The sequence below is a fragment of the Mauremys mutica genome, chromosome 2 (assembly GCF_020497125.1).
Source record: "Mauremys mutica isolate MM-2020 ecotype Southern chromosome 2, ASM2049712v1, whole genome shotgun sequence".
Taxonomy (NCBI): Eukaryota; Metazoa; Chordata; order Testudines; family Geoemydidae; genus Mauremys; species Mauremys mutica.
The window spans coordinates 225,298,022-225,323,694 of record NC_059073.1 but is presented as its reverse complement, the minus strand read 5'-3'; the positions used below and the strand labels follow the sequence as shown (position 1 = coordinate 225,323,694).

The 25,673-nt window shown below is 40.7% G+C and overlaps 1 protein-coding gene across 7 annotated transcripts in view; it reads right to left on the bottom strand.

The window, feature by feature from the left end:
* The window catches only part of ZNF385D (zinc finger protein 385D), a 922,283-nt gene that overhangs the window by 483,810 nt on the left and 412,800 nt on the right, over nucleotides 1-25,673 (bottom strand). For 3 of the 7 annotated variants that reach the window (XM_045007121.1, XM_045007122.1, XM_045007124.1), the window contains one exon: nucleotides 5,114-5,392. In XM_045007121.1, the coding sequence (XP_044863056.1) occupies nucleotides 5,114-5,387 (274 nt within the window). In that variant the 5' untranslated portion in view covers nucleotides 5,388-5,392. Of the gene's footprint in view, nucleotides 1-5,113; nucleotides 5,393-5,900; nucleotides 5,948-6,163; nucleotides 6,293-6,486; nucleotides 6,526-12,138; nucleotides 12,247-25,673 lie in introns of those variants that run through there. The other 4 variants (XM_045007123.1, XM_045007125.1, XM_045007120.1 and 1 more) reach the window with 4 other exon arrangements.

The window sequence follows — 25,673 nt, the reverse complement described above, 5'->3', positions numbered from 1 at the left end:
CTGACGGGGCGGTGTTCTGGGTCTTCAGCGGCACCTCGGCGGCGGGACCTTCACTCACTCCGCGGGTCTTAGGCGGCATTTCGGCACATGAAGAGCGGCAGGCCCGTAGCGAGTGAAGGGCCTGCCGCCGAAGTGCCACCGAAGACCCAGAGTGCCACCGGGTGAGTAAAAATTAAAAAGGCATCAAGAAATTGAAAAGGCGCCACTTGTGCTCAGTGGGAGAGTGGCCGCTGCCCCGCTCCCCCCCCCAGCTATGCTACTGGTGATAAAACAAATGGGCCAGATCTCACTTAGGGCCATATTATACTCTCAATTTTTAAGCAAGCAAACAGTAAAATCCTGCCTAAAATTCAATGGGTTTAGGTTACCTACTCCCATGGAGCCTGCTCCTGCTCACACTATCCCATCAGTGGGTGGAAAAGCATGTGTGACCTACCCCAAAACCTAGCAGATTCCACGGGGATCCACGGGGTCAGAGCCATCCCTGTGGATCCTTGCGTTTCCACACTGACTCTGCATATAAGCAGCACTTCACAGGCTACATGGTTGGATGCTTTGACCCTGTTGGTTTAAATAATATCTATTTTTGAAGATTTTTTAATATTCAAATATATTTAGTTTGTACAGAATTTGATTTTTTAATATTTTTAATATATATTCCACATGAAAGGGATCAAATTATAAGTATTATCTTTATCAAATTAGCTGTTTCAAGGTGGAGTCTCATTCTCATCTCAATATCCAGGGATTTACATGTGTAACTCCTGCTAATGGAAATGGTGTTTGTAAATCCCTGTGTATGAAGATGAGAGCATATACCACTAGACTATATTCTGTCTGCTCTCAGGGATTAGTTGAAATGTACTATTGTATTGGCTTTGAGATTCTGTCAGGGCGCTGGAACAATTTTTATAGGAAGGGTCCTAAAAGCCATTGAACCAAACTGTAAACCCTGAATATTTCAAGCCAGGGCACTCCTAGTTCCGGCATCTATGTCTGCTGGGAAAATGCAGATTAATAAAGCTTAATGTCAAACCCATTTTCAATGGCAGAACAGAATGGAAATGAAAACAATGAAACACTAATAAAACCTGCAGCAGTACTGAGATTTTGCCATCTGACTTGCAAATTCCTAATTCAAGGGTACCAAAACAGTGATACAGAAATAGTTAGGCAAAGAGGACAATACACAAAAAAGACTCACTTACCATACATTGTGTGAAGACTTCCTGATTTTTCAGGATTTCCTATGCTCTCTAGACATGGTATGAAGTTAACCAGGCCCACATTTTCAGCTGTTTTCTAAACAGACTGGCATGGATGAAAAACCTCACATTTCTTCAAGCAAACTGAAAAACTGCACTCACAAACAAGGAGCTAGCTGTGCAATTACCTCCGCTCTGATGGATGCAGCCATAAATAATGTGGGGATATTTTAGAGGAGACAAGAATACTCACTCTATATTTCAGGTAACTCTGAAATATAAATACTTCAGTATTATTCAAGTCCTGTGTATCTTACACATTACTCATTTCAGTGATGCTTCATAACAAGTTCTGTTGCTGCCATGGCATAAAAATACAAAAATAAACTTGTTTTTCTTACAAGGAGCACTTTTTATAATCTCATAAATTAGTGCACATTTCACTACAATAATCCAATCTGCACTTCATTGAAGACATTTAATAATAACAATGATTTATTTTTTATAACCTCAGTGCTTTTGATGATCAGCATTGTTGGTGTTTAAATCATGTGCACAACTGATTCATGTGCACAACTCCCATTAAAATTAATACAGATTATGCCTACACCTGAATCATGAACAGTTCCATAAAACTACTCTTTAGCAGTCCTACAGTTCTAAAAGACAGCATTTGGGTTGTTTTAAAGGGAAAAAAAAGACACATTCACCTACACATGGTGAAATATTCATTCCCATTATATTTCAGCAACATTATCACATTATTTCCAACAGATTCTCAAATGGTGAGCTGCTGCCATGTGCATAGAGGCAGCATAAAGACTACACACAACTTAAAACCTGTTTTCAGGATGCATATTGTGCATACACCTTGTACTAGTACTTTGCACAGGTAGGGTTACCAGAACACTCAGTCAAAAAGGGACCCTGGCAGCTCCAGTCAGCTCCTCTGACCCGGTCATGAAAAGTCCATTTGTCGGTGCAGTGGGGCTGACAGGCTGCAGGCTATGCATAGGGGTGGCCACTGGGGCTCCATGAGCTGTCCCTACCCCGAGCGCCAGCTTCACAGCTACCATTCGCCAGAAACTGCAGTGCACAGAGCCACCTGGCCGCAGAGCTAGAAGGACATGCTAGCCACTACCAGGAGCTGCCTGAGCTAAGCGCTGCCCGGAGCCCACACTGGCCCTGAGCCCCTTCCTGCACCCAAACTCCTCCTGGAGCCCACACCCCAATCCCGAGCATCCTCCTCCACCCAAACTCCCTCCCGGAGCCTGCGCCCCACACTCTCTTCCACACTCCACCCCCCTGCCCCAGCCCTGAGCTCCCTCTCACACTCCAAACCCCTCAGCTCCAGCCCAGAGCCCCCTTCTGCACCTCAAACCCCTGATCCCCGGCCCCATCCCAGAGCCTGCACTCCCTCGTACCCCAACCAGGAACCCACTCCAGCACCCCAAACCCCTCATCCCCTGCCCCACCCACAGAGCCCACACCCCCTCCTGCACCCCAACCCCCTGCCCCACCCCAGTGAAAATGAGTGAGTGATGGTTGGGGAGAGTGAGCGATGGAGGGAGGGAGGATGGAGTGAGCAGGGGCTGGGCCCTGGAGAAGGGGCGGGCAAGGGTTTCGGTTTTCTGCTATTAGAAACTTGGCAACCCCTATGCACAGGTTGAATTTCACCCCAGAAGTGGATTTTATTACAGAACATTTTAAGATACGCATTTAGTTTGAAGAAAAAACACAAGACAATCGTATATACATCATATAAGGCCTCAGTCCTGTAACTTGTAGCATGCAAACAGACTGGCTACAACCAGATAGAGCCCCGCTGATTTCAGTGTAGCTCTGCATGGACATAGCAGCCCAGCTGAGAACTACACGTTTCAGGATCAGGGCCTAAGAATTTAAGGTATTAGATAAGTTAATATTAAACTAAGGTTTTTGGGGCAGATACCATATTTTTTGCTCAGTGTTTGTATAGTGTCTAGAACAATGGAGCTTTTAACTATGATTGGAGCATCCACGTGTTGTTTCGATATACCTAATAAATAATTACACTGATCCTAGATTAAACCTATATTTTTCCTTCCTCTTCTATGAAAAAAAACAAAATGATGTTAAAAGATACTATCTCAGATTGGTTCCTTCTGCTTCTGTACATAAATTTCTAACCATGTTTATATTATAAGCATCTCATTCACCTTGATTACATATAGAAAAACACCGCACCTAGTGACCAAAACTACTCAGGCAAAACTCTCACAGATGTCAGTTGGTCTCGTTAACATAATAGAATCTTTGATCCATCTCCCATTGAAGTCAATTAGAGTCTTTTGATAAACTTCAGTGGGACATGGATTAAGACTTGAATGAGCAAATCAAACAGGATCAGGCTTGGAATGATTTTCTTAGCAAATACTGTAAAATACACCAGCAACAAAAGTATCTTTATACACAGTATTAATGTATTATCCCTATATGCAAAACAACAATTAGAATCAGATATGCAAATAGTCAATTAATTTCAACAAGTGTTGCTACTGCCTTAAAAATATGAAACGTAAACACTCTATTAACAGGCTTTACAGCTCAATCAAAGTCTGAAGACACCAAAAGCCACTGAATAGGTTTAAGCTATGTAAAATCCAAGTGGAGTATAGGAAGAACCTGGACCAACAGCAGTGTGTGCACCAAAGTTTAAACCAATACCTTTGAAACAATACAGGCAAAAAACCATTAGCAACAGGCTTAAACAGTCAGGTTTGGTCTCATCCAAAATCCACTGAAGCCAATGGGATTCTTTCCATTAACTGTGATGTGCTTTGGATCAGGCCGATATCATCTTTAAATCATATTTAATGTTGTTTTTCTCAGATCCATATCAATAATACTCTTTACCTACCACATAGTACATAGATTCATAGATTCTAGGACTGGAAGGGACCTCGAGAGGTCATCGAGTCCAGTCCCCTGCCCTCATGGCAGGACCAAATACTGTCTAGACCATCCCTGATAACATTTATCTAACCTAGTCTTAAATATCTCCAGAGATGGAGATTCCACAACCTCCGTAGGCAATTTATTCCAGTGTTTAACCACCCTGATAGTTAGGAACTTTTTCCTAATGTCCAACCTAAACCTCCCTTGCTGCAGTTTAAGCCTATTGCTTCTTGTTCTGTCCTTAGAGGCTAAAGTGAACAAGTTTTCTCCCTCCTCCTAATGACACCCTTTTAGATACCTGAAAACTGCTATCATGTCCCCTCTCACTCTTCTCTTTTCCAAACTAAACAAACCCAATTCTTTCAGCCTTCCTTCATAGGTCATGTTCTCAAGACCTTTAATCATTCTTGTTGCTCTTCTCTGGACCTTCTCCAATTTCTCCACATCTTTCTTGAAATGCGGTGCCCAGAACTGGACACAATACTCCAGTTGAGGCCTAACCAGCGCAGAGTAGAGCGGAAGAATGACTTAGCTAAATTGTGGTACAAGTTTACTTGGCTTGCACAGAGAACATTTTGACATAAGTTTAGTTCCATTTGTTTTAATCTGATATTTACCAAAAAGAGAATGCTAACATGAAGATTTACTAGGAGGCATATTTAAGTCATTTAAAAACCTTAAACCTAATGCTGCTACTCAGTGTTATAGGCATACAATATCAACTTTGCTGCTTCTATTTCTTATTGGCACAGAAACTGAAATAGATGTGCGTATAAGCCAGGAGTACTACCAAAAAAAATGCTGAAAAATACTGATATAATGAACATTTTTCACGACATATTTGCCAAAGTCAATTATGTTAATATTGCAAAGAACCAACAGTTTAAATTGTTTAAATAGGCCTGCATGAACTAAGCAGACAAGTGTGCACACTTCACACAAGACAGAAGATATATATTTTTAAAGCTTACCATTATCATTTTTAAGATTCCCATTGCTGAGCTGCTTTAATCTCTTCTGATGTGATTTGCCATTATAGTGGATTTGTGCTTGAGCAGCAGAGTTCAACTGAATGTTACAAACATTGCACAAAGTGAAATTGGTGTGTTTTTTCTCCTTCTCTTGCTTTTCCTCACTGTCATCAGGTGCTAATTCTGTCTCGCTTTCCCTGTCTGGTATACTTGGGAAACCTGGGGTGTAAGAATGATTATCATGGGGGACATCAGGGCTCCAGGGTTTCTTCATATTTTCTAAAAAAATAAAATAAAACAAAATCATGAACAATGCACGGTATCAACATCTGGAAAGTAGAGAGAACCGCTATTGGTTAGTCTTCATATTTTATATTAGCCCTTAAAGTATACAATTCCATTTCACACATTTTGCTTCCTCTTGGTGAGTGTTCATTAAACCCCAAAGTTAAGTGAAAGCAAGTATTTACACATTTTAACAGGACCTGTAAGTCTGTCCCTGGAGTTAAACTGTCACTGCAAAATCCTTTTCTAATTAAGTTCTATTCTGACTTTCCAGTTATTTTGCTGTATTTGTTCATTAGCTGAACAAAAAGGGCAGAATGAACCATTATGGAATGGAACATTCCTCTAGTGGTTAGGGTCACAGAACTAGAAACCTTTGTTCTGTTCCCAGCTCTATTAATAACTGACTCTGTTTTGGGCAAGTAACAGTACTTCCTCTCTATACCTCAGTTTCCTCCAGTACAAAAAAAGGGAGGGGAGAGAGAAAGAGAATGATGCCTACCTGACTTAATAAAGCACTTTGAGAGTACCCTAGATGAGGATTAAATAATGCCAAATACAATTGTAACAACTGGAGTCTAACACACCAGAGATATGTTTATTTGTGAGCCACACACAAGTACAATAGTGCTTCTCTCAGACAAAGCAAAAGTACAAGGCATTGCTTGCCTCAGCCAAGCCTAAACCAAAGTTTTGAAACATGTCTCATTTCACCAAACTCCTCCAGCAAGGAAGAATGGGGACAAGGGAGAGAAGAAAACTCACTTGGGTTACTATTCAGCCCTAGTTCTTCTTAGAGATTTTTTTTTCTTAACTACTAGATTCAGATCCCCACTCACCAACTCACTTCCCTCTTATAGTGTGCTAGGAGGACTCAATTGTCCACAGCTGGTCCAGCCCTAGGATTCTGCATTAAGGACAGGTGATTATATTCCTTCTTCTTGCCAGAAGGGAAGTTAACCTTTTCCTTAGCAAGCTCTGAATGGGGTCTATAGCAGCTTAACAGTAACCTTCCCTGAGAAAGGACAATTATTTACTGTAACAGAAATACATTCACATATGAGATGGAATGTATAACTCCACTTTACCCCAGCCATGAAGGAGTTAAGGGACAGAGTTGCTACCTCCTTAGATATGGCAAACTGGCTGACCAGTAATAGCTGGGATAATAAGCTTCAACCCAGGCAGATCAGGGTGGTTGTCAGAGAGGTTGAGGACAATCCTGCTTGAGCAGCAATCTGGAAAAAGCTGCTCAAAGAGCAGGACTTGAACTTCTCTGAGGATTGGGGTGGGACTGCTAGGTTGGGGGAACCCTGCCAGTTTAAGCAGGCTTCCAATCTCCTAGTCTTCACAAGCTAGAACTCCCCAGGGTCCTGCTACCAAGCCTGGGTGGAATACTACATTTGGGGATAGTGAGAGCTAGGGGAAAAGCTAGGAAATAAAGTTCTTAAAGGGTAAGTGTACTTCTAAGAGCCCCAAGAGCAAGTGAGATGGCTGAACCCCCTTGGAACATACTTAATCATAAAGAAAACTGTAAGTAACATGTTATCAGTTTTAGTCATCAACTAGTACTATAAAAAGGCCAGTGTTAAGCTCTGTGGGGAGGACAACATATACATATATTCCAATATTTATACAATTTTTGTGTCTGGCTACAGGGGGCAGGCAATAAGTTGCTTTGTTGGTGGGAGTGCTCCTGGAGGCCCTGTTGCAAGATTTCCATCAAAATCCATGGAAAGGCTGAAGTCTATTTCCAGTCTTTATGATTCAGTATGCTGAAGATACCAGAAGCATAAAAAATCCTGACCCTGCAAGTTGCAGACAGATCACTCTTGTATTGATCACTTTAATTATTGTAGAACTCCTACTCACTCTCTCTGCATTTGTCTGGGCTGCTTTCAAGTCAAAATCTAAATTAATCATAAAACCAAGAGTAAAATATCAAAGATGATTCTGGTTTTGTTTAGATTCTGCCCATTTTCTCCTGCTCTGCTCCAAAATACTCTAAAGAGAAATAATAAACAAGCATTACTGGTCTCTTATTTTAGTCTTCCTGAATTATAATTTAAGGTAAGGTTAATCTATAAATCTAGACCTTGATTCTCCTCTCTCACCAAGGTGTACCAAAAGTAATTCCCATGAACTCAGTGGCGAAGAAGGGAGAGGAAAGTCTGCCTACTAGAAGCTAAAGTGAAATAAACACAAACTTATGAGTCATGCTCCATGCACACACAACAAGATTAATTCATTATTGAAGAAATATGGTATATGAAAGTGAGGTAGAGTTTATTAGGCAAAATACCAGTTCTGCAAACTTAGTGGATACTTGCAGACTTAATCAACGCACATTGTGCTTTAAGTGCAGTCGCATTCAGTTTTTCCAAATATGGTGCCCCTTTTGGTGACTCAATAATACAGTCAAGTCAGTCATACTGAGGAAAGTGAAAGACAGCTGCTTCTATACATGAGGGCTAGCAAAGGCCATCTTTATTTCCAGAGCCAGACTAGGTTTATGACACAGTTTGACTCCAAAAGTGAATCAAAACTAGGCTGCAGATTTTAATTTGACTACACCAGAGGTACTCAAACTGGGAGGTGTCCTCCTCCCCCGCACCCTCCGGGAGAGTTGGGGAAACGACATGAGAAGCCTTAGGGAAAAAAAACCTTACGGCATACATTTTACCCACAGCAATGAATAATTAGCAAAGCTGATTCCTCCAGACATCTCAGATCCTCAGATGGTGCTGTGCATTTTGACAGATTTCTTTTAAGCTTGCATAGCAGTAAACAAAGTCATTGCCATCTGTACATTAACCTGATGTGCACATTTAATTGTAAGCATCGACCACAATCTCGGTTTTGCTTTTGCTCTTATTACAATGGATTGTTGACTGTGTTTGAATCAATGCCTGGCTGTTTTTAATATTTGAGAGTGGCATATTTTTTATTGGTATATGTACTTGTGTAGTGGGAGGGGGAGACAGCATGTAAAGTAGCACAGACACAAAGAAGTGGGAGCGCGATCCAATACATTTGAGAAGCACCGGATTACACAAAAATACTGAAAGCTGTTCTACCCAAATGGTAGACATTTCATGTGTTCAGCTACCATCTCAAGCAGTGGTGGGCAACCTGCGTCCAGCAGGCCACACGCGGCCCGTCAGGGTAATCCACTGGGAGCTGCGGGTGGCCGCGCAAATGTAAACAAACGGTCTGGCGGTCTGCCAGTGGATTACTCTGACAGGCCACATGTGGCCTGTGAGGCACAAGTTGCCCACCACTGATCTCAAGGCTTTGGCTATATATCAGAACCAGAAAGTATTCACTTAATTGGAACCAAAGCGTACGGAGCAAATTGAGAGATGAACATTCCAGTCCTGAAATTTGAGAGTTTCAGTCTGAGTTTCCAGATTTGCTTCATCTCCAGTTAATATTGGGTTCATTTATGTAAACTGAAGAATATTTACTCAAAACAGTTTGCTACAATTATACAAAGAACAAGCACCCAAACCTGAGAGGCGCCTCAGCATTTGCTACTTTCAGTAAAGTCAGCATCTCTCAGGATCAGATTTCAGTTTTATTGGCTTATTTTCTGCTTACAAATACAGTTAACTCTCTATATTGTATAGGATTTCAGAAATCTAAAAGAAGATTAAACCATTGGATCCAGGACAAACACCAAATGAAAAAAACAACAACCCAACATAGAAGTGAATAATTATTATTAAATAAATGTATTATACCGACAGTGATAATGGTGTCTCTTTTATGGGCCAGATCACATTCCCTTATAGGAAAACCTGTGAGAGGTAGTGAGAAAACTCAGATTCTTCTTGTGGAGTTTCCTCCAAATACTTCTTTGTGGAAGTAAGAATTTCCCCTAGGGAAGAAAAAGGGATCCCCCAAAGCCTAACTCCTCTGGAATCTGCTGGAGGTACCAATCCATCATCAGAGAGTTATATTTTAATCGATCTAACACAATTTTAAATGAAGAAATTCAGCATTTAATCAAATGTCAGAAGAAATAAATAATAACATACTATTAAATTTCCTACTATTATTAGAAGTTAATTAGATAATAACTGGTCAGAAACTCCAGTTTGTATATGTTGTACAATACCTAACATCTTTTGCATTGAAAGCATTCCCCACTAGAGTGCAGTATGATTTTAAGATTACAAATGCAGGACTGTATCTCTCTAAACTTATAGTGTTATGAGCATGGAGTTACTGTAATGTGTGTGTCTTCTGGCCAATACATTCAGCTTTATAACTAAATATTATATAGTCCATTACACATACCTACTCTGTGTGTACTAATACATGCAAAATACTTTTTCTTAACTTTCACAGAAATAAGCAGACAGCATAAGTAATAATAGTGTAATAAGACATCACTAATATTAGGCTAAATATGACAACTTTGTATGATTTATTCTGCAGTATGGAGTGTAAGACAATCAAAATATTCTAGAAAAAGACAAAAAGCACAAGAATGTAATGGAACAAAATGCCATGTTGGAAATAAATAACTCAAGCTCCAATCATTTGATTAGTGCTTGGATTAGACACCTGTGATGGCATTATAGTCATAAAACACTGACTATTGCACTCTCTTTCTGAAATCTGGCACAAGGGTAGCATTTGCAGCAGCAGAGCAGGATGACAGAGGTAGGCACAGGAAGCATGTCATGTCATGCTGATATGGTCTTCACACATGGACAGTGAATTCAGAGTATGTAACAGCATTATTAGGGGTATTGGCTAACATACTATAAGTCTCAGGCTGTACAAGCCACTTCTCTTCCTGTTCTAGGAACACTCCCATGCACTTCCATGGGAGTGTTTGAAGATTTTATTTTGTATGTAGTTATGGACAGAAATGGTCTGAACAAAAACCCAACTCTGCAAACTGACAATTTTTTTGAGAAGTTCAGATACTGGTCTGGATCCAAACTTTATGGTTCCAGACCATTCTCTATTATTTTTGAAGGGGTGGGAGTGAAGCAGGCTAGGGGATGAAGGAGATAACTTGTTGTACATCATTTGTTGATGTTATTTTAAAAAATTATGTTTACTAGTCGATACAATATTTTAGAGGAATGTAAACAAATACCCATTAAGTCAAGCCTCCAGCAGTATAACTGTAGTAGGTTGACTCTCATGAGGACTGCAGGTATACTAGCATCCTACTACTCACTATATAGTATAGAGGGGGAAAATAATGAGTCAGGAAGTCTCAGAAGGCCACACTTCAAAAGTGGCCTCTAAAAGTGTATACCCACAGTTACACACTTCTATTTTTGGGTGTCACACAAATTGAAATTCAAGTGCAATTCTGGTTGTTCGCACAAGCTAGTTCAGTTTGTGGCTGCAGGAAACATGTCTCATTAATACTAGTTGGTAATTCTGTTCAAAATATTTAAAAGCAAGCACATAGTCCTATTTTTAAAAGTTAAACACTTCCAATTGATATGAATTACTTAACTAATTTATGTTATCTACCCTACAAAGTATTATTAAATGAAAGTTGTTTCCTTTCCATTGTAGCATAGAACTTATCTTCACTGGATTAGATTAAGTGACATATGTGGATAGTTATTACCTTTGTGAACAGCTTTGTTTTGGATCAGTGACTACGAGGCACAAGCTAAGTTCTCAGATGTTAAGAAGAGCAGTAGTGCACTACAATTGAATTAGCAAACTGAGAATTAAAAAAATTCAGCCAGCTAAATGGCATTGTGGATAAATGCTCAGGCCTACTTTCCCTGGAGCGCTGAACTCAGTTCTGGTTCAATTATGCTTACCAGTAAAATGAACTTTGCATGAAGGGATAGCTTTGAGCAAAGTAGAAAACTGTCCCGCTACAATCTATGGTGTTTGCTGGCTCAACTACACTCTGGGGATTTTGTTTCTGAGATGGGATTGGAAATGAGGGGCTAAAAATTATATCCCTGTCACGAACCAACAATTACCTCTCCTGATTTGAGACAAAAGTGCACTTTCCATACAGGGAAAAAGAGAGACAACTTTGTTCTCTTAAAGTGCAGCTAATTATGTTGTTAGCTGAGTGTCTTCTGAGTATAAAATTATTGAAGTTAGTACTACTCTCTATTATTCTATTTTGCATAGCCACACACATTAAGTCCATTAAAGAGGCTACTGGAGCACAACAGGCTTCACAGGAAGAATGAAGTGTTACCAGTCCACCACTGTATTGGTGGGTTGGTGATACTCAACAACCAGACAACCAAATACCAGTGTCTCTTAAAGCCTCTTTTCCTTGGCTTTGTCCTCTCCAGTTACCATGACAAACAAATATCCTGCAATAGACAAAACAGAATAAAGCTAAATAATCAGTGGCAAAGTCCACTAATTGCAGCATAAAGAGATTTGGGGGCCTTAGAAATGGCTGTAGAGGAAGCAAAGAAAAATTTATTCACTTCCACCATAGCATCCTTGAAACCCAGAGTGGCATAACTGCTCTGGGCAATTAATACTCTTGTTAATCCAGCTAGTTTACATCTGGTGACAGAGTCAAGTGTTTCTCATTGCGAAAGAGTTTTCAAACTAGCATGCAGATAAGATTGCTTGGATCGGAAGTAAGCTGTCTGCCTCTGCAGTTACAGCATGAGTTCTTAGTAGCACAGCCTCGCCCACACAAAACTGCCTCTGCTTGAGTTTCAGTTAGTGACGCTTGCTGAAATTCTGTAGGCACTGGAATTTCCCTAAGTCATGACCTGTGAATTAATCCTGAGTCCTCCTGGCTGGTGAAAGCCTTTTGAGAGATATTGGGATCTTTGTTGGAGAGGAATGTCAAAAGGGAGCAAAAGGAGTCAGCTTCTTTCAAATAAGCAGTTGTTAGAACCTTGCTTCAGAACCCATCTCTTGACATAGACTATCTATCCAATTATCACCCTGTCTCAAGTTTCCTACTTTGGGGGAAGGTTATCAAGAAAGTTGTAGTAAAACTCCCACAGTAATAGCTGGACTCTTCAAGTCTCTTCAAACTCAGTCAATTTGATTTTAGGCTTGGCAGCTGCATTGGTGGTGTTGATTGATGATATCCCTTTGACAATTAATGAATATGTTGTCATAGTTACAGAGCAACTTGTGCTTTAGACCCTCTTGAGTCCACCCCTTTAGTTACAGCTTTCTCTACCTTCACCCTCCGCCACCCATCATAGCTGGAACCACCTACTATTCCCAGACTTGATCTCTCCTGCAGTCTCATTTACCAACTGTGTTAACCTGACAAGCACAACCGTGCTGGCAACTGTAAACCCTTTTATTCTGGGGACCTCTGACAGTGGTTCATTAAAGTGACACAAAAACAGATTCAATATAAAGCATTATTTATTTGTTCACCCAAAGGTACATAGCAATCAATGATACATGTTATAACAATAAAGACCTATATGTATATTTCTCCTTTCTTACCTTTAATCTTTAAACTTGTAAACTTTGGTAAATTCCATTCAACCCAATTTCTCCCAGCCCAGAGATGGAAGTAACAGATACCCTGCTGCATTCTCTCCCTCTTTCCGTGTCTCTCTGGTAGCATCAGCATCTCCCCACGGGCAACTGCTGACAGCTGTCTCAATCCCCCTTGTATCCTAGGACCTTAGGGCAAGTCTTTTAAGATTTTATTATCTTCTTTGATCCTAGGCTCAGGCCTGTCATGGGTAAACCATGCTAGACTGGATGGAGCCAGGCAGGGGCATTCCCAATTTAACAGCTCCTCATATTGTTCCCTTAAAGGGCCTTATCTCTGATATTGTTTCATTTGCTGTTTGCTTCCCCCTGCCAGCCTCCTTTGATTTAATTCTACGCAAGTGGGTAGGATAATATCAAACAAGTACACTGAAGTGCATATGATATGTATTAAAAAATAATACACATAGCTGCTTCATTCTCCACATGCCTATATTGATTTTTTAGATTGTTGCTCACCCAGTTATTGACCTTACAGGGTAGCTGGAGTAGCATGAGCGGTTCTGTTTTGTTCTTTCTGAGAGGTCGCAGAGGTTAGTGTTGGTCAATTTTTCATCTATCCTACGGACATGGAGGCTACTACAGGGTTTGTTCTGTCACACTCATTCATCACGTAGCTAGTATATTTGGGAGGGTTCATGATAGTGTATGAATTATGGGTATTTATTATGCTTATGTCACCCATCTCTATATTTCCACATCTTCAGACTCTGCTAATATAGTGAAATAATTTGTCCAGTATGTACAGAGACTGAGCATAGAAGAGACTCAATGCAGACAAGACTGAGATGATGCTCATGTTATAGGAAGCAATAACAATAATAGCAATTATATCGGCAGACCTGACTAATATGGTTTGCCCCATGCTTGTTTCTAAAGTTTGCAATTTGGGTAACGTGTTGGATCCCCAGATACGTCTGGATACCAAGGTACAACAGTTATCCAGGCCTTGGTCACCTCAAGGCAGGGATTATGGCATTGCCATAGGGCTATACATTCAAACCATGCAGATATTGCAGTGAGCACAAAGTAGAGGTGCCCAGTGTTCCAGGCAGAGAGGACATTACACCTGTGCTTTCCAATCTGCACTGGCTCCAGGTTACAGAGGAGTGAAAACTTAAATTTCTGTCCCACTGGAAATTCTAATATTCCAGCTTGGTTTTGTGCAGATTCAGGACAAAATGTTGAAATACCAACATTTTTCACATAATGAGAAGTTCTGAAAACTTTTGATTCAGAAATGGCAAAATGTTTCATTTTAAATATGAGTCAATTCAACATTAAACTGTATTTCTCTATAGTGCTACATTGCCTCATATGAGTTGCAGTTCAGGCAATTCATGCCCCCTTTCTCTCCAACTGGCCAGGCACCCTGGCCTGATTATATCTCCTGTGGTGATATGACTCCCATGATATATCACATTGTTCAGTCAGAGGTGAGACCATGTTGCATTGTGAGAGATACAGTCCAATCAGGGAGCAGAGCCCATAAGAGAGAATGGGAGCCTGAACTACAGCTCGCATGAGGCATTGGGGCACCATAGGGAAATGCAGAATAAAACGTTTTATGGAAGTTCAAGAAATTAAAATGTTTTAATTCAGCTTGATTCAACGCAAAATGAAATATTCCAACTGAAAAGTCATTCTGGCAGAAAATTCCCAACCAGCTCTTGATGATGGAAAGTGGAATTTTCAGCCAACAGTTTTAAGCCCTGGGTGATTTGTGCCCTGACTATTCTATCCTATGCAATATTGTGGCAGTGTCACACAACCATTGTGAGGACTAAACAATTGAGAGATAGCGGTAGGACCTTCTGATTGAGAGGCCCTTGGGTCTTGAACAAACTTCCGTCCCAGATGATCTGAGGAAGCTTTAGGAAATGCTGCAAGACTCACTTATTTTCCCCAAGTGGATGAGCATGGATTTATTGGAGGGAGTGGTAGGCGGTGGGATTTTTTATGAGCTCAGAAAGATTTGTTTTTGTTTTAAGGTTGTCTATTTTTTTAAGATCTGTTTTGTTCTGTGTTGGTTAACAGTTGTCTTTTAAACTGATGTCAGTACAACTAGTATATGGTATGTGATGTGAGAAACTGCAATAAACAAACACTTTACATAACTGGACAACGTTAGCAGGCTCCTCGGGTCATAATCCCAAAAGTTGGCCTGGTAGTTATTAGTCAATGCTGAAACTGGGGCAGAGATTGGTACTTCTCACTGCTGTTTCCTATATCTAATCTACTTGCATTTCTGAAGCGCCTATCATCATGTTCCCTGTGACTGTTAAAAAAGATTATCCCACCTACACCCACCACAAAGTAGAGGGATGGATTGGAAAAAAAGGTTGGTGGATTGGGGAGCAAATAGCTACCTTATTTTTCTGTTCATTTTTTCCTGCCATTACCTTTTTCTCCTTCCAGTCTGAGCACTGCAATTAGCCCTTTTGCTGTTGTAACACCTCAACCATCCATGTGAATAATCAAAATATAGTAATAAATTCAGATGCATTTGCTATTTTTAAGAGAAGAAGGATTTCTTGGGCAAAAACTTTATCAATTACTAGTAGCAAAGGTGTGGGTTTCCTTGAAAGTTTTATATATTTTTTTATTTTTTCCCTTCATTTTAAAGTCTACATCTTGAGAATTTACCCCAGGGTGGCCTCTCTATAAACTAATTCCTATAACTACTAAATCCCAAAAGCTGGGATAGGTTCACCATATACTGGTACATTTTCAGCCATAGTGCAGAAAATAAAACCTGGGGCATTTTTTTTTTTTTTGGCCTGGTAAGCACTTAAATCTTTCAAGACTGTGTTTTAGTATTGCAGCATATGAACAGACTCCATTCTATTTCCCAGTCACAACACTGCACACCATGAATTCTGAAAGGATCTTGTAGCTAAACTAAAAGAAAAAGTTCATCATTTCTCAGTTCAGTAGTTCCTACATGCCAGAAGCAACCTTATCCCAGCCATCTCATAGTCTTAAAATATACTGCAGTCATGTCTTTAATTGAGTTCTATAAAAAGAACTAAGCACTAATCAACACCATATGTTATTCAATTAGATAGTAATACATATCTATTTCTCTAGCTTGTGTTAACATAATGGAGCATTTTGAGTGGTTTGGAACTATTTAAGACCAAGTAATTAATTTGCAAACATCAACTGTTAGAATCTGAGAAGCACTGCTGTGGTGACTAATCTCTCTACAGTCAGAGAGCCAAACCCTGAAATCCCTACTAGGTTTTTATTCTGTCCTTATTCTGACATAACTCCTACTGAAGACAAAAGGACTAAAAAACTGAGGATCCAGCCATCCCCCCTCCCCTGTGATCCATGCACAGAGAGGACCCCTCACACAATAATCTTGCCATTCTCATGCAGGGAAAGTAAGATGAGACTCTATAACATCATTTTCATCCCTTTGACCCTCAGAGTAGAGGATTTTTTTGGGGTGGGTCTCTGGCACTCAATGTTAGGGCACTCACCTGAGATGTCAGACTTATGTTCAAGTCCTTGCTTTCAATTAGGCAAAGCAAGAACTTAAACTGGATTTCCATGTTTCCTGCATGCCAGTTGAGTGCCATAACCATTGAACTAATGACTATTCTGAGGTCTCACTTTCTGTCAGGTTTTTGGTGGAAATAGTTTAAAGGCCTCAGTTTCGTGTCAAGGTGGAGTGGGATTTTGTTCAAAATCATGAAAATTATTACAGGACAGGAAAACTTTTTCCAACCCAGTTCTAGTCAGGGACAAAGCTAGGAAGGGCACACATCAGTCCAACAGGCAATTCTTACACAAGTCAATGCAGTCCCATAGTGTTATTACTTTGGACTCTGGCCTTCCATGCCTGGAAAACCCTTTTTAATGAGAGTTTTGAAGACAGCTGCTGGCTTGGGAGGTCCTGGCAGCATTGCTCTGAGATGACAGTGGCTTGGGAGCGAGTGACCCAACAATGCAGAGTGCTCTGACATCCTGCAGATCTTTATTGCAGGCATATTCTGTCTGCTCCTTTGTGGAGCAAATCCAGCTTCCACAACTCCTCTCCACACCCACAAACCTAGCAATATTTCTGCAGGATGAGGTGAGCAATGTCTGAGTAGCAGAGACTACAGACCTTAGGAGGGAGACAAAAGAATGTCAGTAGCTGAAAAGTCTACTAGGAAGATATTTAATTTAATCACTTTGGTGGGAACCAAGAACATTAAGTAGATGGGCATTAGAAGAACATTTATTTAAAGCAACAAAGAGTCCTGTGGCATTGGAGCATAAGCTTTCGTGGGTGAATACCCACTTCGTCATGAAATCCCCATGAAAGCTTATGCTCCAATATGTCTGTTAGTCTATAAAGTGCCACAGGACTCCTTGTTGCTTTTTACAGATCCAGACTAACACGGCTACCCCTCTGATATTTATTTAAAGAAAATTCTTCAAGAGAAACCTATGAGAAAGTAGATTAGGAGCCCGAGGAAGGTTCACTGCTATCAAGTATTTTAACATAATTTGTTCATTATTATTATAGTATTCACAAGTAGCACCTTATTTTAAAATTGATATTGTCTGAATCTTTCCTCTCCCATTTAGATGTTAATTTCTAAACTTTGATCTCAATACAGCAGAAGGCAGCTGTTGACTCACACAATGATTTTGGAAGGCTCTGGAATAGAGTTGGGTGAAATTTTGGGGGGAAACTTCAGTTCACCTTAAAATTCAGATTTCGGCCGACCAAAATAATTCACAAATTCATGTCAAATTTGCCATATTGTTTCAACAGTTAAAAAACAAATTTCCAAAAGAGTTAAAATGAAAAAAAAAAGATCTTTTCCATTTGAAACAACTTTTTTGTTTTTAATTTTACTTCAATTTCATTTTAAAAATGTTAAAAAGAAACAAAAACAATGAAATGTTTTGTTTCAGGTCAAACAAAAAAAATTTATTCAGACCAAAACAAAGGATTTGTTTATGTTTTTGGCATGCTGAAATTTTAAAAAAATATTTAATGTCAATTTTTGTCATATTTTTTCTTAAGCCACAGAAATTAAAAAAAAACCAGTTATTTGCACAGTTACTCTGGAGGCCCCTTTTGATTTTTTGGGAAGATCTCTTCTGCTACTTTTCCACAACAAAGCCCTGATACTAATCATCCCAAAATTTATATTCAGGGAGTCATATAAATGTCTAGATAGGCACTTTGATGTCTTTCATCTTCATAGTATCTAAGTACCTGGATAGATTGTGATAGCCTAACACTGGGTGAGCACAACTGACTTAGCTTCATATGCAAATCATTTTTTCCCTAAAAAGATGTGGGGGAAATGTGCTCTGCATCATTATTGCATCCTAATGATCCCTTCATTCACTGCCAACTCTCATGTAGTTGAACTCTGACCTCTGAGCCACTGCATTACAATCACTGTCCTTCTGCTGAGAAGGAAAGGATGAAACTATTCAAAACTCGTCAATACTGCTATTTACTTGTCTGGTGAGATGCACTGTTTAGAACATGTCAGTTTTTTCCTCCTTTGTGACTAAGCATGCTGTCATTTCAACAACATGTTCATAAAACAAAACCTACAAAAATAAACTCCTTAAGGGAATTCAGATTAAGAAAAAAAGCTCACTTGTATACATGTGTAAAAAATGCCTTGCAGAATAAAGAAATCTAGGTTTGAGACAGAAATTTCATCCTTAATGATCCTTCTTATGCCTAAGAATTATAGTCATTAGAAACCGCATCTGATAAAATTAACTGACAATATGTTTAAAATAGACTCAGCTGGGAAAATAGTAGTAAAAGATTTTTAAAAAATTGGGCTTGGGCACATTTTTGAATATTTTTGATTGATAAAGTAGATCTGAAATTTGAATTTACTGTTAATTGCTGTTCTTTACACATTAGATATAACAGGAGTGATTATTTTATAAGTTTTGCTAAAGGATTTCTGGGGCGCCCAGTTTTGAGTTCTTGTTGTGAGCTCTCACAAATAAACGATTGGGAGTTTTGGAAGCATTTCAACTGTAAAAAACAAAACTTACAAGGATCCTCTCCTACCTTAATTTTTTGTTATTTACAAAAACCTTTTCGACATTCTTCATAAAGCACAAGACTGAATTTTTTCCCTTTATAACTCTCACTGTAGAATCAATTCTGCAGCTCTCAACATTAGTAAGAGCTACAGAATTTACGTGCATATTTGAAAATTATAATTATATTTACATACAAGCAATTGTTTTCATCCATGAGTTATAAATTGCTCATATAGATCTGACTTTTAACAAGGGTATTGTTTTTATTGCTTCAGTACACTCACTGGATCATTTACTGTTGAATTTAATGGAGACCAGATCACTTTCTGAACAACGTGAACAAATCAAGATAAAAATTTATTATGTTAATAAAGGTTAACAGATGCTTTTGCTAGTGTGTACCAGAAATTTAATGATGTCATTTTGAAAATTACTACAGTGAGTTTGAAGAAATTCAGCACAGGGTACATTTTTACCATAGTGCCAGTGGAAATTGGTACATAACTCCTGTTAGGAAACACGGTAGGAGTTATTTGAAATCTATTACACAATGCCTATAACTTTAAAATTATATTCTTCCTTATGCATCTTGAAAATTCATATCTCCTTTTCATGAGTTTCCTGGCTGATACAATGGATCCATTCTTGATGTTAGCTACTGTATTTATATTAATCATTTGCCCCTATCTTTCCAGCAATATTAGGGATGTCTGGCATAAACAGGTCAATTCTTGACAACAGTCAGGAAAGAGTCCAACAACAAATTTTGGGCCATAGTCCTTTTCATGGTCCTCCTAGTTTTAATCCTTAATCCATCCTGACCTAGGCAGAGTTCACTACAGAGGCAGCCTCATGTATTTTACTGCAATCACAATGGACCATGAAATCAATAGGGTTGCACATGTATAACAGAGGGAGGAATTTGACAAAATACTTTTCTGTTAGTATGACATTTCTAATATGCCTATCACCACAGTTAGATGTCATGTGTTTCTAGAAAGCATATCCAACAGAAATGTGTCAGACAGAAATCTAACTACTGAGAAACTATATTGCATCCTATGGAACATAGATTAATAGACATAGTTTAATATAGTTCTATAGGGAAACCTGAGTTTACCAATATACCATATGTACTTGATCATAAGCCAGTTCGTTTATAAGTCGACCCCGCCAAGATGGATAAGTAAAAATGGAAAATTTTTATAACCCATTCATAAGCTGACCCTATAATTCAGAGGTCAGCAAACTTTGGCTCCCGGCCCATCAGGATAAGCCGCTGGTGGGCTGAGATGGTTTGTTTACCTCGAGCGTCCACAGGCACGGAGATAAACCTAAGTAAACAAAGTGTCCCGGCGTGCCTGCTGCTTACCCTGACGGGCCAGGACAGCAACTGGGGGGGAAATTTTTTGCGGGGGAGAAGCTGGGAGTCAGGGGAGTAACCCCTGTGACCACCCCCTACAGGATCCCACCCATAACCCCACCTCGAGCTGGGATGGCCTACAGAGGGAACACATGCCGCCAAACATCTGACGACACTGTGTATGAAACCTGGAGTCCTTAATATTTCTCTATTAATTCCAATGCATTTCTCCAAAGATTTACACTTTGATTTGACAGAACACTTTTGAATTTGTGTGCTAGCATATCATATTCTAATATAACTCTATGAAGAGCCTAATGCATTAATTTCCTTGTGTAAAGCTACAGGTTTTGATCATAGCTAAACACTAGTAATGCATCAGAATGAGTTTGCAGAGACCAGATCATATCAGTGTTTCCACAAGAGGAAGTTTAAATTGGTTACATAAAGGTTTGCTGAGTTCTGTTGCAATGATAAGATCCAATCCCTACTAGTGTTGTCTAACATAACATGAGAGGAAGCCTAGTTTGGTTAGGATTCTTTCACTAACTCCAATGTAGTTGAGCTCCAGGTCCACCAAAACTTTATGGAAAAATTATCAGGTCAAATCTGGTTGACCTTAGGAAACAACACTTCATCAATCTACAAGCTTTGCCTTCTTAGAGGCAACAGGATTGAGCCTTCTCTGTGTACGCTCAGAAACTGAACACATGTTGGTTTGAATGTATAAAAATCAATAACAAAAAAAAGGAAAATGGATTGGTACACATTACAGACCTCAAGCCAATGCTGCCCTCTAATACATGGGTTTGCATTTCTGTTTGCTTTGTAAAAATCAGTCACTGTAAAACTCCAAGTACAGTAAATGATTTTACAAGCTATTCAGCAATGTCTGCCCACATCTGGGAAGTTAATGGAGCTTGCTGAGAGTCTGCTAAACTACATGCTCAAAAATACTGCCATGTTGTTGCTAAAAAAGAGAAAATAAGTTATAGAATGGGGGGGAGGGATACTTTGGATTTTATTCAAGATAAAAAAAACAACATTTGTTCCATTTTCTACCCATGTGGAGCTATCACAGCCCATATATTGTCCCCATGATTCCCACCTGTTGTTACTCCCTTTTTCTCCTTAAAATTCCTTCTCTGTCATGGCTGCCATCTATCTATATTTATGATAAAGCCATGTGGAGCACATTACCCTACTTCCTTCCCATCTGTCTCTTTCCAGTCCCCAAACCCCACTGTCTTTTACAAAGAAAATTAAAAGTATTATTTCTAATTTATCCTAGCACTAGTTTAAAAGTAATTTTTAAAGGAATTTTATAAAAATCACAGGAAATAATATTACTTTTCTATACACATACAGTAACTCCTCACTTAAAGTCATCCCGGTTAACGCTGTTTTGTTGCTGATCAATTAGGGAACATGCTTATTTAAAGTTGCACAATGCTCTTTTATAACGTTGTTTGGCAGCCACCTGCTTTGTCCACTGCTTGCAGGAAGAGCAGCCCATTGCAGCTAGCTGGTGGGGGCTTGGAATCAGGGTGGACCGGCAGCCCTTCTATCAGCTCCCCGCTCCCCTAAGTTCCCTGTGCAGCAGCTTCCCAGCAGGCTATCAATTGCAGGCAGTTCAGCTGTCCCTCCCTCCCCCCCACTGCCATGTGCTGCTCCTGCCCTCTGCCTTGGAGCTGCTCCCAGGAGCCTCCTGCTTGCTGTGCAGGGGAGGGAAGAAGAGGGGGGCTAATGTCAGGGTACCCCCCTACTTCTGCCCTCCTCCGCTCCCGCTGACAGCTTCTCCATATAGAGCAGGGGGGAGACACAACGGGGCTCAGGACGGAGAGAGATGGCAGCAGCTGCTGTCTCAACTTCCTGATCATTTTTAAGGCAATGTACTTAGAGTGTGGTGTCAGCATACTTAAAGGGGCAATGCACATCTCTCTCTCTCTCACACACACACACAGGGTGTGTGTCTCTGTCTCTGTCTTCCATGCTCTCTCCCCTCCCTCCATTTGTGCTGCCTTGTAGAGTGTGAGGCTACATTAACGTGTTAACCCTTGAGGGCTCAACTGAGTGCTAGTTCATCATTTAGCAGTCAGGCATTCCCTGGGAAATATCCCACCCTCTTTCACCCTCTAACTTCACCACCTCAACCAAGTTTCACAATCATCATTGCTGTGTATAGCATTAAATTGTTTGTTTAAAACGTATACTGTGTGTATATAGTTTTTTGTCTGGTGAAAAAAATTTCCCTGGAACTTAACCCCCTCATTTACATTAATTCTTATGGGGAAATTGGATTCGCTTAACATTGTTTCGCTTAAAGTCGCATTTTTAAGGAACGTAACTAAAAGGTTAAGCGAGAAGTTTCTGTATACACATTGAAGCAGAAGTTATGTTTTCCTCCACTCCTTGAGAGACCCCAGCACAGGGGGGGGGCAAACTTTTTGGGCCAAGGGCCACATCTGGGTGGGGAAATTCTATGCAGGGCAGGGGGTTGGGGTGCGGGAGGGAGTGCAGGGCATAGGAGGGGGTGCGGTGTGCAGGAAGGGGCTCAGGGCAAGGGATTGGGGCAGAGGAATGCAGAGTGTATGAGGGGGCTCAGGGAAGGGGGTTGGGGTGCAGGAGGGGTGCGAGGTGTCAGGAAGGAGTTGGGGGGCGGGGTGCAGGAGGGGTTTGGGCTCCAGCCCGGCACTGCTTACCTAAACTGGCTCCGGGGTGGCAGTGGCACACACCGGGGCCAGGCAGGCTCCCTGCATGCCTGCCCTGTCCCCAGCCCTGCGCCGCTCCAGGAAGCGCTGCAGCTCTGGGGGGGGGCGGGGGGTGGAGGGCTCCACTTGCGCTGCCCTTGCCACAGCTCCAGGTACCTCCCCCAAAGCTCCCATTGGCCGCGGTTTCCCATTCCTGGCCAATGGAAGCTGTGGGGGACGGTGCCTGGAGGCAAGGGCAACGCACGGAGCCCTTTGCTCCCCCACCTGGGGGCCACAGGGAAGTGGTGCCGGCCACTTCTGCAGAGCGGCGTGGGGCCTGCTGTGCCACAGGGGGCAATCGCGGGCCGGATCCAAAGCCCTGAGGGGGCGGATCCAGCCAATGGGCTGTAGTTTGCCCTCCCCTGCCCGAGCAGCAGCAGACTTGTGGTTTTCCACCCACTTACTGTTTGTTGTGTTTGTTCAGACTAGATTCATGAAGCTACTGCTATAATGAAGTATGTGCACTATGCTTGTCCTTTGGAGCGGCTCTGCTATAGCTGCTGAATCTGCAAACTACTTCGAGTTCCTCCGGCTCAGCTGGCAGGCTGCAAACTCCAACCCCCCTAGCTAGGCTGGCACTCTGTTGAAAACTGCTGAGAAGAACTGATGCATAGCAGAGACCTATGGAGAAGTTTCTAAATTCCTTCATCAAAGCTGATTCAGCTGGACAAGCTTATAAACTCTGTTAGACATTAGAAGAAGTTTATAAGATCCCCTGAGAGTTGTCAGAGGATTTGATTGTTCCAAATCCATAGCAAATTACCCCCTAAAATTAGCATTAAAAATATTCTTCTGCGGTGAAGGGTATTTAAGACTACTGAATAAAATGAAACTGAAATTCCTAGAACAAGCAGGTTTTGAGACGCGGTTATACAAATAAAGGTTAGAAGACTTTTCAGAAAATGTAATCCATCTCATCTTCTAAAGCCCCATGTCTCAGAAATACATTGTCGGATAAACTAATCATAAAAAAGGGCTTTAGCTAGAACGTACAACAGTAAAAAACTTCAATCTGAAAGTTTTTTTGAATAAGTTAGGTATAAAAATTTGATTTATAACAGAAAAAGGTTTGCAACCTTAAATACTAACTACTGTTGTAACTCCACAATGGGGAAAATATCATACTACATAATAGATATCTAAACACACCTTATTCCTTAAATTGCAAACCAGTTTCTACTGTCATTTATGCAAATGAGAAACAGAAGTAGGTCCGTTGAAGTCAATAGAGTTTCAAAGGCATAAAAATGGCACAAAATCAGGCCCTGCATTTCCAAGTTAAATCTAAAAATCCCTACAGTAGTTCTACACCTAAATAGTCACCAGACTTTCTGCAGTTCTTCGCTATGGCTTTTGAAAACTGTCACTTTTTAAATCTATTTTATCTCGTATTGCTTGGCTTAAAGAAAACTTACTTCACTTACCATGTTTGAAATACCTCCACTCAAGGGCAGCTCCAGGCCCCAGCACGCCAAGCGCGTGCTTGGGGTGGCATACCGCAGGGGGCGCTCTGCCGGTCGCCGGGAGGGTGGCAGGTGGCTCCGGTGGACCTCCCGCAGGCGTGCCTGCGGAGGGTCCGCTGGTCCCGTGGCTCCGGTGGTGCACCAAAGCTGTGGGACCAGCGGACCCTCCACAGGCACGCCTGTGGGAGATCCACCGGAGCCGCCTGCCGCCCTCCCGGTGACCGGCAGAGCGCCCCCCGCAGCATGTTGCCCTGCTTGGGGTGGCGAAATGTCTAGAGCCGCCCCTGCCTCCACTTTAGAATTCCATTGACTTAGTGGGATTACTTTCATGAGTAAGGACTTCTCAAGTGAAAAGTTTTGCAGGATTTGATAAAACAGTAAATGATAAAACTGTACAAATGTTCCAATAGCCGAGTAGTAAGAGCTAATTACTCTGCAGTAAAAGCCTGTAACAGTTTGTCATTAACTTAATCAATCCTGAGCAAATCAGCTATTTTTAGTTCTCAGGGAAGATTTATAAACTGTGCTGAATTAATGTTTTCATGCTCAACATTTACATTGTCAGTGGGTTTGTTTCTTTTTAAAGAAAAACTATGTTCTAATGCCAAAAAAACTGTTAGAATAAAGTGCAGGCATCAGAAAAAAACAACCAACCAACCAAAAAAAAATAGACTATATTAAATTCCAGACACTTTATACATGTCCGTCTTATTTTAATGGCAGTTCTTTTGATATCTCTGTCACACTTTTCCTGTGTGTTTATTACAGAGGCATACAAAGAGTAAACACTGCAGGCAGGCAAAGCCATCAAAAACACATTCAGCCTAAAAGTAAACAATTGAAACTGACCTTCCCCCAAGCCTTTACAGATGCGAGATTGTTCCATCACTAGCTGCCACTTCCTGATTTAGATGAAATCACCATTCTACTACTTAAAATTACTGAAAACAGTCCTAATAATGGAATTGGCAATTGTTACTCACTCAAGAAGGAAACTTGAATGACTTACCTTGCAACATAGCGATGTTATGTACTACAATGAGTCCTGCCCCTACAGTACACATCTGGAACCAACACACACTCACTGTCATCAACCGCTTTTCACAAATCACTTGATTATTGATCACTGCACTTATCGCTCTTCATTGACCGAACCTCGTTTCACATTACTGCTGTCC